The 12,239-nt window shown below is 42.8% G+C and overlaps 1 protein-coding gene across 4 annotated transcripts in view; it reads left to right on the plus strand.

Moving 5' to 3' along the window:
• Nucleotides 1-12,239, plus strand: part of nalcn (sodium leak channel, non-selective) — a 296,924-nt gene that overhangs the window by 189,234 nt on the left and 95,451 nt on the right. For all 4 annotated transcript variants that reach the window (XM_087987922.1, XM_043691273.2, XM_043691274.2 and 1 more), the window contains 3 exons: nt 317-455; nt 8,813-8,886; nt 11,118-11,219. In XM_087987922.1, coding sequence (XP_087844048.1) covers nt 317-455; nt 8,813-8,886; nt 11,118-11,219 — 315 coding nt within the window. The remainder of the gene's footprint in view (nt 1-316; nt 456-8,812; nt 8,887-11,117; nt 11,220-12,239) is intronic.

The raw sequence follows: 12,239 nt of genomic DNA on the forward strand, positions 1-12,239 counted from the left end.
CAGTCACAATATTTAAAAGACATTTAGATCAGTATATGAATAAGAAATGTTTGGAGGGATATGGGCCAAGCGCAGCCAGGTGGGACTAGTTTAGTTTGGGATTATGGTCGGCATAGATTGGTTGGACCGAAGGGTCTGTTTCCGCGCTGTATGAGTTTATGAGAAAGAGGTGAGTGAGAATTGTTGACTCTACAAAGACAATACATGAGACGGAACAGGAAATAATTTGCATATCTGTAACTCCCCATCATTAATGGCATCTGTTACTTGACAATGGAGTTTTATTTCTCTTCCTATCTCAATGCTTATATTTTAGAGAAAGTTTTATGAAGCAGTTCATTGATCGTCAACAGCAAGACACAAGTTGTTTGCTCCGTAGGTTGCCTTCAGCTTCATCATCATGTGACCATTCCAAACGGTCTTGTATCGAAGATAACAAGTATATAGATCAGAAGGTAAAACCGGAGCAATGATGCTCGTATAAAATACAGTTCTGATTTCTGAAAAAAATCAATCAGAAGGTGCACATGTTTTATTCCCAGCGTTGACCTTTTCCTTTAGAACAATGTTGTAACCATTGATTTCCAGAAAATTGCTCAATGCTTTTGAAAATTACATAAGTTTGAAAGGATTTTAACAACCTCAGAATGTCCCAAAGCAATTTACGGTATTTTTTTGAGATGTCGGAAATTCAGCAGTTGAGTGGATCACAGTAAGTAGAAGCAGTAGAGTGCTGGTAAGCAGATAATCTGTTTTCTGTGATGTCATTCGGGAGGTACATAGTAGCCAAGAAGCTGGGAAAGAAAATGCCTCTCCACTTTGGTATGGTGACCATGGGATTTTCTTTCTTCATTCAGGGGGATGTGGCCTTTGCTAGCTGGGCCCGCATCTATTTCCTCACCCTAATTGCTCTTGAGAAGGTGGTGGTGAGCTGCCTACTTAAACCACTGCTGTCCATTTGGCATGGATACACCTACAATGCTGTGGCAGGGTTCATTTTGACTCAGTGGCAGTGAAGGCACAGCGATCTAGTTTCAAGTCAGGACGATGTGACACTTGCAGGGAACTTGCAGGTCGCAGTGTTCCCATGTATCTGCCGTCCTTGTCCTTCCAGGTGGAAGTGGCCATGAATTTAGAAGGTGCTGTCTAACAAGCATTTGTGAATTTCTTCATCTTGTAGATGGTACACATTGCTGCTGCTGAGTATCAGTGGTGGAGGGAGTGAATGTTTGTGGATGTGGTGCCTATCAAGTGGGCTGTTCTGGATGGTAACAAGCTACTTGAGAGTGGTCGGAACTACATTCAACCAGGCAAATGGGGAGTATTCCATCACACTTCTGACTTGTGCATTATCGATGGTAGACAGGCTCTGGGAAATAAGGAGTTGAGTTACTGGCTGTGGGCTTCTGAGCTTCTGAGCTTCTCTTGTAGCCACAGTATTTCTATGACTAATGCAGTTGAGTTTACCATGGATGGTAATGCTCGCAATATTGATAGTGGATGATTCAGAGATGGTAGTACCATTGAATAACGAGGAACAATGGTTGGACACTCCCATGATGGAGATGGTCATTGCTGACACTTGTGCATGAACATTACTCATCAACCCAAGCCTGGAAAGCGTTACTTGAACATGGACTACTGCACTTCAGAGGACATCAGCCTTCACCATTTAGCACTTCCTGCACTAGAAGTACCAGCTTCCTCCTCCCTTTCCTGGTGAAGGGCTCCGGCCCAAAACATCAATTTTCCTGCTCCTCGGATGCTGCCTGATCTGCTGTGCTTTTCCAGCAACACACTCTCAACTCTGAGCTCCAGCATCTGCAATCCTCCCTGTCTCCCAGCCTGGTATTATTCTCCAGTCTGTGCACTTGGGCTCCCAAGAAAGGCCTCAATTATCATAGATCATGTGGTATTAAAATGTGTTTAATATAGAGTGGTTACAGCAAGGGAGCAGTCCATTTGGCCCATCGTCTCTGTACCAGTTCTCTACGACATCGGTTTAGCTAATTCCACTCTCTTGCCTTGTCACTGTAGTCCTGTAAACATCTTCTTTTCACAAAATTAACCAATGTTTGAAACTGCCTCACACAATCTCAGCCTGTATATTCCTGATCCTAAACTTACACTGGGTCCAGGTAGATTTCCCCATGTTAACTTTGTTTTTATTTTGCTATTCATCTCCAAACAGTGCCCACTGATTCTTAACTTTTCTGTCAACTGAAACAGACTTCCTCTCGATACTCTGCCCAGATTATTTTGAACACCTCAGTCTTATCTAACCAATACACTGGAGGACAGTCTAGCCCAGAGTCATTGCATATGATGCCAAGGTTAACAAGAAGCAATGGAAGCCAGGAGCATGAATACAAAGAGCAGTGTTGGAAAAAATAACTTGTGACACAGGGTGGAATCTTCTGGGACCACTGGAGCTTTTAGAAGCTTGTGTGTGGTGGGGGTGTGGGGGGAAGATTACTTGTCCAGGAGGCAAGAAACCAGTTTCCTGACAGCAGGTTACAATTGTTATTACATTTGTTATCTGCTACTTGATCCCCTGATTACCATAATACCATCAGCTCATTAACAGCCGAATCCAAAGACTTGTTATTATTCTGGACACCGCAGGGGGCTGTTCCCCAGCAGTCATAGTGTCATAGAATCATAGAGATGTACAGCACAGAAACAGACCCTTCAGTCCAACCCATCCATGCCAACCAGTTATCCCAACCCAATCTAGTCCCACCTGCCAGCACCCAGCAAATATCCCTCCAAACCCTTCCTATTCATATACCCATCCAAATGCCTCTTAAATGTTGCAATTGTACCAGCCTCCACCACTTCCTCTGGCAGCTCATTCCATACACATACCACCCTCTGCATGAAAAAGTTGCCCCTTAGGTCCCTTTTATATCTTTCCCCTCTCATCCTAAACCTATGCCGTCTAGTTCTGGAGTCCCCCAACCCAGGGAAAAGACTTTATCTATTTATCCTATCCATGCCCCTCATAATTTTGTAAACGTCTATAAGGTCACCCCTCAGCATCCAACACTCCAGGGAAAACAGCCCCAGCCTGTTCAGCCTCTCCCTATAACTCAAATCTTTTCTGAACCCTTTCACGTTTCACAACATCTTTCTGATAAGAAGGAGACCAGAATTGCACACAATATTCCAACAGTGGCCTAACCGATGTCCTGTACAGCCGCAACATGAGCTCCCAACTCCTGTACTCAATACTCTGAGCGATAAAGGAAAGCATACCAAATGTTTTCTTCACTATCCTATCTATCTGCAACTCCACTTTCAAGGAGCTATGAACCTGCACTCCAAGGTCTCTTTGTTCAGCACCACTCCCTAGGACGTTCCCATTAAGTGTATGAGTCCTGCTAAGATTTGCTTTCCCAAAATGCAGCACCTCGCATTTATCTGAATTAAACTCCATCTGCCACTTCTCAGCCCATTGGCCCATCTGATCAAGATCCTGTTGTAATCCGAGGTAACCCTCTTCGCTGTCCACTGCATCTCCAATTTTGGTGTCATCTGCAAACTTACTAACTGCACCTCTTATGCTCACATCCAAATCATTTATATAAATATCAAAAAGTAGAGGGCCCAGCACCGATCCTTGTGGCACTCCACTGGTCATAGGCCTCCAGTCTGAAAAAAAAACCTCCACCACCACCCTCTGTATCCTACCCTTGAATCAGTTCTGTATCCAAATTGCTAGTTCTCCCTATATTCTGTGAGATCTAACCTTGCTAACCAGTCTCCCATGGGGAACCTTGTTGAGCACCTTACTGAAGTCCATATAGATCACATCTACTGCTCTGCCCTCATCAATCCTCTTCATTACTTCTTCAAAAGAGACATGATTTCCCATGCACAAAGCCATGTTAACTATCCCTAATCAGTCCTTGCCTTTCCAAATACATGTACATCCAGTCCCTCGGGATTCCCTCTAACAACATGTGCACCACCGACGTCAGGCTCAGTGGTCTATAGTTTCCTGGCTTGTCCTTCCCACCCTTCTTAAACAGTTGCACCACGTTAGCCAAAGTCCAGTCTTCCAGCACCTCACCTGTGACAATCAATGATACAAATATCTCATCAAAAGGCCCAGCAATCACTTCTCTAGCTTCCCACAGAGTTCTCGGGTACACCTGATCAGGCTCTGAGGATTTATCCACCTTTATGCTTTTCAAGACATCCAGCACTTCCTCCTCTGTAATATGGGCATTTTGCAAGATGTCACCATCTATATCCCTACAATCTATATGTATATCCTTTTCCACAATTATTACTGATGCAAAATACTCGTTCAGTATCTTCCCCATTTTCTGCGGCTCCACACAAAGGCCGCCTTGCTATTCTTTGAGGGACCCGAATCTCTCCTTAGTTACCCTTTTATCCTTAATATATTTGTAAAAACCCTCTGGATTCTCCTTAATTCTATTTGCCAAAGCTTTCTCATGTCCCCTTTTTCTCCTCCTGATTTTCCTCTTAAGTATACTCCTACTGCCTTTATACTCTTCTAAGGATTCACTCGATCCAGCCTGTCTATACTTGACATATGCTTCCTTCTTTTTCTTAACCAAACCCTCAATTTCTTTAGTCATCCAGCATTCCCAAAACCTTCCAGCCTTTCCTTTCAACCTAACAGGAATATACTTTCTCTGGATTCTTGTTATCTCATTTCTGAAGCCTTCCCATTTTCCAGCCGTCCCTTTACCTGCGAACATCTGCCCCCAATCAGCTTTTGAAAGTTCTTGCCTAATGCTGTCAAAATTGGCCTTTCTCCGATTTAGAACTTCAACTTTTAGATCTGGTCTATCCTTTTCCATCACTATTTTAAATCTAACAAAATTATGGTCGCTGGCCCCAAAGTGCTCCCCCACTGACACCTCAGTCACCTGCCCTGCCTTATTTCCCAAGAATAGGTCAAGATTTGCACCTTCTCTAGTAGGTACATCCACAGAATCAGAAGATTTTCTTGTACACACTTAACGCATTCCTCTCCAATTAAACCCTTAACACTATGGCAGTCCAGTCAATGTTTGGAAAGTTAAAATCCCCCACCATAACCACCCTATTATTCTTACAAATTCTTCTTACAAATTCTTACATATTATTCTTACAAGATCTCCTTACAAATTTGTTTCTCAATTTCCCTGAGAGGGTCTATAATACAATCCCAATGAGGTGATCATCCCTTTCTTATTTCTCAGTTCCACCCAAATAACTTCCCTGGATGTATTTCTGGGAATATCCTCCCTCAGCACAGCTGTAATGCTATCCCTTATCAAAAATGCCACTCCCCCTCCTCTCTTGCCTCCCTTCCTATCCTTCCTGTAGCATTTGTATCCTGGAACATTAAGCTGCCAGTCCTGCCCATCCCTGAGCCATGTTTCCGTAATTGCTATGATATCCCAGTCCCATGTTCCTAACCATGCCCTGAGTTCATCTGCCTTCCCTGTTTGGCCCCTTGCATTGAAATAAATGCAGTTTAATTTATTAGTCCTGCCTTGTCCCTGCCTGCCCTGACTGTTTGACTCGCTTCTGTTCTCAACTGTACCAGTCTCAGACTGATCTCTTTCCTCATTATCTCCCTGGGTCTGACCCTCCACCTCACTAGTTTAAATCCTCCTGAGCAGCTCTAGCAAATCTCCCTGTCAGTATATTAGTCCCCTTCCAATTTAGGTGCAATCTGTCCTTCTTGTACAGGTCACTTCTACCCCAAAACAGGTTTCAATGATCCAAAAATGTGAATCCTTCTCCCATACACCTGCTCCTCAGCCATGCATTCATTTGCTCTATTCTTCTATTCCTGCCCTCACTAGCTCGTTGCACCGGGAGTAATCCAGATATTACTACTCTGGAGGACCTCCTTTTTAAACTCCTGCCTAACTCTCTGTAATTTCCCTTCAGAATCTCAACCTTTTCCCTTCCTATGTCTTTGGTTCCAATGTGGACAATGACTTCTTGCTTATCCCTCTCCCCCTTGAGAACATTCTGCACTCTCTCTAAGACATCCTTGATCCTGGCACCAGGGAAGCAACATAACATTCTGATTTTTCGCTGCTGGCCACAGAAACGTCTGTCTGTGATGAGGGGAGATCAAATATCTCCAGCCGTCCAATGAGAAGGCCTCCAACCTGGAACTCTGCACATCAAGCACCAGCATCCAAGTGAAGCGTTGGGTAAAGGTGGTAGCTTACAACACTAACACATTTCTCTCTAGAGAGTCCCCTAACACAATCGATCTCTTGGAACCAGACGTACCCCTCAATGCATTACAGCCAGTCTCAATACCAGGAACTTGGCTGTTCGTGCTACGTTCCCCTGTGAATCAATCACCCTCTACATTTTCCAAAACAGCATACTTGTTTGAAATGGGGATAGCCACAGAAGACTCCTGCACTAACTGCCTACCTCTCTTACCTTTCCTGGAGTTAACCCCTCTATGTGACTGTACCTGTGACTTTCCCCCCTTCCTATAACTGCCATCCATCACATACCGTTTATGTTGCAAATTCCTCATTGCCCCTAATCACCTCTCCAACCGATCCATTTGATCTGATAGGATTCGCAACCAACAGCATTTATGGCAGATATAATCCACAGTGACCCGTAAACTTTTCTTAAACTCCCACATCTGACAAGAAGCGCATATCACTCTACTAAAGGCCATTTTTGTTCCTACACAATCTACAGACCCAGAAAATAACCCCATCTTATTCCTGTACATAACACTGGTCCAGGTTAAATTAATACTTATAGCTTATATTTTAAGTTTAATCAAGTGACATATCTCAAAAATCATATTATCAAGAAGGAACCCACTTTACTCACTACTGCAGACTTTCTGTAGGCCACACTTAAAACTTTTCATTTATCTGATTCTGTGCTCTGACTTCGCCCAAACAGTTCCTCCAAGATCAGTTGTGAATTTCACTGTTTGTTAATTTTCCCCGACGCATCCCCGATACATGAATTCAAACAGCAAAGGCAATAACTGTGGAGGTACACTGTGGTGTCAGTTTCTTTCTCTCTCTCTCTCCCTCTCCTGCACTGACCTCACCATTTGCTTCCTTTGCCTGTTTTTCTCCCTTTTAAAAGTGCTGTTGTTTTGACAAAGTTTTGACAAAACAATGCAACAACATATGAAGCAGTAATTGCTGCTCCTGGAATTCAAGGAAATCACCTCCAACACCTAAAATACCTCAAAGTAGGAGTAGCTGTTACAGTCAGACATTTTTTCCGTCCTCCATCTTGGATGACCCAGAATCCTTTCCAGCCCTCTGAGTGTCAGATACCTTAGCTGTTCTTTCCTCTTCTAGCCCTGTGCTGGTGTTCATACTGTATGGGATCCCAAGCCCACTCTAGCTTCATGACCCCCTGAGGTGAATGTCTCTGACCTAATGGAGGGTGGGGTGGAAGACCTTAATAGTGCATCTTCTTCACCTCACGACTGTTGCTCCTCAGAAGAGTACACCCAGAGGTTGGGAGAGACAGGCCTGAAGGCTTTTATTTTCATCTTGGGCTTGGGTTGAAATCTGGGCGCTGCATAAAACAACAGAGAAATGTGTTAGAGTTGTGAGCCACCACCTTTACCCAACGCTTCACTTAGATGCTGGTGATTGATGTGCAGAGTTCCAGGTTGGAGGCCTTCTCATTGGACGGCTGGAGATATTTGATCTCCCCTCATCACAGGCACAATTGCCTTGCTCTCCTACCAGCTCAGCAGCTTGATCCTTGAAGGAAGTGAGGAGCCGTATGTCAGACATTGCCCCATCTCTCTCTGGGCACACTTATTGTGCACGTTCTCCCACAGAAGGAGAGATGCATTAAGAGACATTCCCAAGGGCACATAGCATTGCGCCTGTATTGATAGACACAGAGTCTAGATTAGAGTGGTGCTGAAAAAGCACAGCAGTTCAGGCAGCAGGAAAATTGATGTTTCGGGCAAAAGCCCTTCATCTTGATAGACACAGATAGAGATAGCTAGTTAGAGCTGTTACTGTTCATGTGCCTTACTACAGGGAAGAATGTGGTGTGGGGCAGTTACATGTTAAATGTCCTGAATGTACGATGGTTCAGTGTTGTCAAAGAGCAATAGCTGATAAAGATCAATAAACCATTCTGTGATTTGTCTACCTGAGATACTTGAGGTGTTCATCCCACAGCCATCCTTTTATTGTTATGCCGTTATCCCCCCAAGACAAGCCTTTGGTGAAAGGCTCAAGTATTTGGATGCTCTCCTAGTTGTGTAGAAAGCTCAGTGAGGTAATGGTGTGTGAGCTGTTGAGTGTTGTAGCTGCTTTTATGTTATTAGTGTGAAAACTGAAAGATGTGAGAGCCAGTAGCTCTGTGGTACTCATAGTGCTACATTGGCAGCTGCAGTGAAGTGATAGACATTGATTGTACATGATGCGTCTGATAGAATTGTCCAGCGGCCAAACCTGTGTCTGACAGATAATCCTCTGCAATGATAACCTAACAATGCAAATGCGCACTCAAAGAGGTATGAAACATGGAGTGGAGGGTGGCGTGCATGGGCTGAAAAGTCTATAATTGTGCGAATCAACCCACCTTTCCCCCAAAATGGAAGTACATCCGACTTTCAGAGCCTCCTCCACAGGAAGTCTCAATAAAAGAAGGTTCTACCCAGGTTTAGGTAAATGGTTGTTTATTGTAATAAGCCGATGTCTTTGTGGCGTTCTCATCAATTGCAGCAAGATTAAACCACATGAACTCTCTCCTGGATTTTTCGGAAATTCCAGTTTAATTTCCCTCTCGTATTCACGTTTATTCACAGTTGCGAAGATCCGTTTCCAGTATCTGTGCCCGGAATCTTCTTGAAAAGGAAAATGCAGTAAATAAAATCCTCAGGTAAGATTTATTCTGCTGGAAATAATCTAATTAGAGCGTGTTTGTATTATCTCTATGTATTATTAAGAATGATAAATGTTTACTTACCTCAGTGTTGCACTTTTTGATGTGACCATTTGATGCTGTGGCTGTTTAAATATTTACACTGGGGAAAACACCTTTGGATCATGTCAACATTCCAGCCTCACAGCATCATAATATCTTGAAACACTCAAAATGCTTTTCAAGAGAGCAGTTTATGCAGTAATTAAAATTGTAAGCACCAATTTTCCTTTAACAGTACCTAATGGTGTAGATTCTTGGTCAGTAAAAGCAACTTGCAATTATATAATGTTAAACATTTTCTTCACCTGTTCCACAAGAGGATTGTCTGTATTGGTTGCTTCCATCGCTTTGAACTTTATTTGCACGCAATCTTCCTCTTTCATTGCAAAACTGGTTCTGTGAATAAGTCTGCATGCAAGCTCATCTCAGAAAAAAGAACAAGTTTTCTTAGTGCATGAACTATTGCACGGGATGTTTACCAGTTGTTAACCAGTTATGGTCAAAAGTCAGGCCACCATCTAACAAGCAGAATGAGAGAAGCAGAATGATGTCACTGTCAGGTGTGGAAAACCTACATGAGCATAATTCATTCAAAGCTGCCCCTTATTAACAGAAACTAGGAATGATTCCATTATAAGGCATACTATGTTGGAGGTAAACCGGGAACATGAAGTATGAAATGACTACAGTTACTGAATAAGCGTTTCATCAAATCAGTGAAAACAAAGCATAGTCATCACTTGCATACACAGTAATAAAACTGTTCAGGTTTCACTCTAACAAGATTAAGTTTCATTTGAGCTGTTTACTAGGGATTAATATTTTAACATCAGTGTGAAAATCGTATTTTGGGAAATACGATAGTACTCCTGTACAGAAACTCATGGAGATGGTGAGGACTCTAGATGCTGGAGAGTCAGAGTCAAAAAGTGTGTTGCTGGAAAAGCACAGCAGGTCAGGCAGCATCCGAGAAGCAGGAGAATCAATGTTTTGGGCATACGTCCTTCATCAGGAATGTTGCACAGAAACTCATGTCCAATAAAATTCTAGTAGTTAGTATGATACTTTCCACTCCAATGTGCTGTTTTATTCAGTGATTTTCCCTTGATATCAATGCAAAACAAGTCACTAAAATTTAAGCACAATTTCTATTCAGCTTGATCTTTTAGAGTCATAGAGTATTTGAGATGTACAGCATGGAAACAGACCCTGCGGTCCAACTCGTCCATGCCAACCAGATATCCCAACGCAATCTAGTCCCATTTGCCAGCACCCGGCCCATATCCCTTCAAATCCTTCCTATTCATATACCCATCCAGATGCCTTTTAAATGTTGTAATTATACCAGCCTCCACCACTTCCTCTGGCAGCTAATTCCATTCACGCAGCACCCTCTGCATGAAAAAGTTGCCCCTTAGGTCTCTTTTATATCTTGCCCCTCTCACCCTAAACCTATGCCTGCTAGTTCTGGACTCCCCCAACCCCAGGGAAAAGACTTTATCGCTTTATCCTATCCATGCCCCTCATGATTTTATAGACTTCTATAAGGTCACCCCAAACGGGCCTTACAAACAACGCTGATCATACCCCCAGGGTGAGTTAATTACTGAGAGTTTCTATCAATTATGGGTCATCAAGTAAGTTCCAAACAATGGCACCAGATCTCTGCAGTTCAGTAATATTCACTGACAGGTTTCAAATGAAATTTTCTTTTGAAGTTGTCAAGAAGCTGACTACTGTACCCCTAACTAAGAAACTATTCTGTACATCTTCTCAAAGTCACTTTCAGCAGTTTAAAATTGGATTATTCTCGGATGCTGGACTGATGCTGAGATTTAAATCCTTCGTTTTTGTGATCTCAGGATTTGCTGCTGTATTCGTCAAACTTTGCCAAGTTACAAGTCTTAAACCTAACAAGGAATATTTTCTGAAGCAAAATTTCTTGAAGGAAAAATGATCAAATTTTAAAATGCAGTTATACTGGGGACATGGAAGAATGTGATTTTGATGATGTGTAAATGAGTATGAGCACTAGATTATATGGAAAAATCATAATTGATAAAACCAATGCAAGTTGCACCCAAATCAGAATCCAAAATGGATTATTCTGATCCAGTGTTAGCAAGAGAATGCAATTGAGATCTCATTGAGAATATATTTGTGTCCATTTCCTTTGGTTTCCACAGGGCCTGTACTCGGCAGCGAATGTTGAGTGGATCCTTTGAAGGACAGCCTGCAAAAGAGCGCTCCATTCTAAGCGTCCAGCATCATATCCGTCAGGAACGCAGGTAACAGCATGGATGTCCTGAAAGCTGAAGTTAAAATGTGTGAGAAGTAAGTTCAGTAAAACTTCAGGGAGATTTTGATTGACCTGTAGTTGTTTGGATGTCAGAGATGGCAAATTCATCATAGATACCGTGCTTATCAGTTGAAATCACTAAAGCCTCTGTGGATTGTATGGTGGATCAATGTAACTTGTAGGCATCTGCTTGAATCACAAATAAATTCAGCAGGCAAACCAGGAGAATCTTCTTTTGTCAGACAGAGGTGAGAATGCGGAACTTACTACCACACATTGAGTGATTGAGGCAAATTGCGCACCTGCATTGAAAGGGAAGCTAGGTAACAGCATGAGGGAGAAAGGGATAAAAGGATAATTAATAGGATGAATTAAAAACAGGTGGAAAGAGGTTTATGTGGAGCAGAAACACCAGCATAGATGGGTTATACTTATTATTATTAGTTATTCATCGGACACAAGTGTCACTGTCTGGACCAGCATTTATTGTCTACATCTCATTGTCCTTAAGAAGGTGGTAGTGAGCTGCCTTCTTGAATTGCTGGTGTCCATGTGTCATAGGGAGACACATAATGCTGTTAGGGAGGAGGTTTCAGGACTTTGATCTAGTGACACTGAAGAGATGGCAACGTATTTCCAAGTGGGAATAGTGAAAAGCTTGGAGGGGAAATTGCAGGTGGATTTGTACCCATTTATCTGCTGCCTGTCTTTCTACATGGGAGCATTTGTGAAATTCTGCTGTGGATCTTGCAGGTAGTACACACTGCTGCTACTGAGCATTGGAGGTGAAGGGAGTGGATTGGTGCCAATGAAGTGGGCTGGATGGTGCTAAGCTTCTTGAGTGCTGTTGCAGCTACACCCACCCAGGCAAGTGAGGAGTATTCTATCATACTCCTGCCCCGTGCTTTGTAGATGATGAGAAGTGAGGTCACTTTCAGAAAACTACGTACAATTCTGGTCACCCTTTTATAGGAAGGATATTGTTAAAACTAGGAGGGTAAGTAAAGGA

Source organism: Chiloscyllium plagiosum, unplaced genomic scaffold (genome assembly GCF_037043375.1).
Source record: "Chiloscyllium plagiosum isolate Xiang-an unplaced genomic scaffold, Cpla_swu_hap1 HiC_scaffold_6, whole genome shotgun sequence".
Taxonomy (NCBI): Eukaryota; Metazoa; Chordata; class Chondrichthyes; order Orectolobiformes; family Hemiscylliidae; genus Chiloscyllium; species Chiloscyllium plagiosum.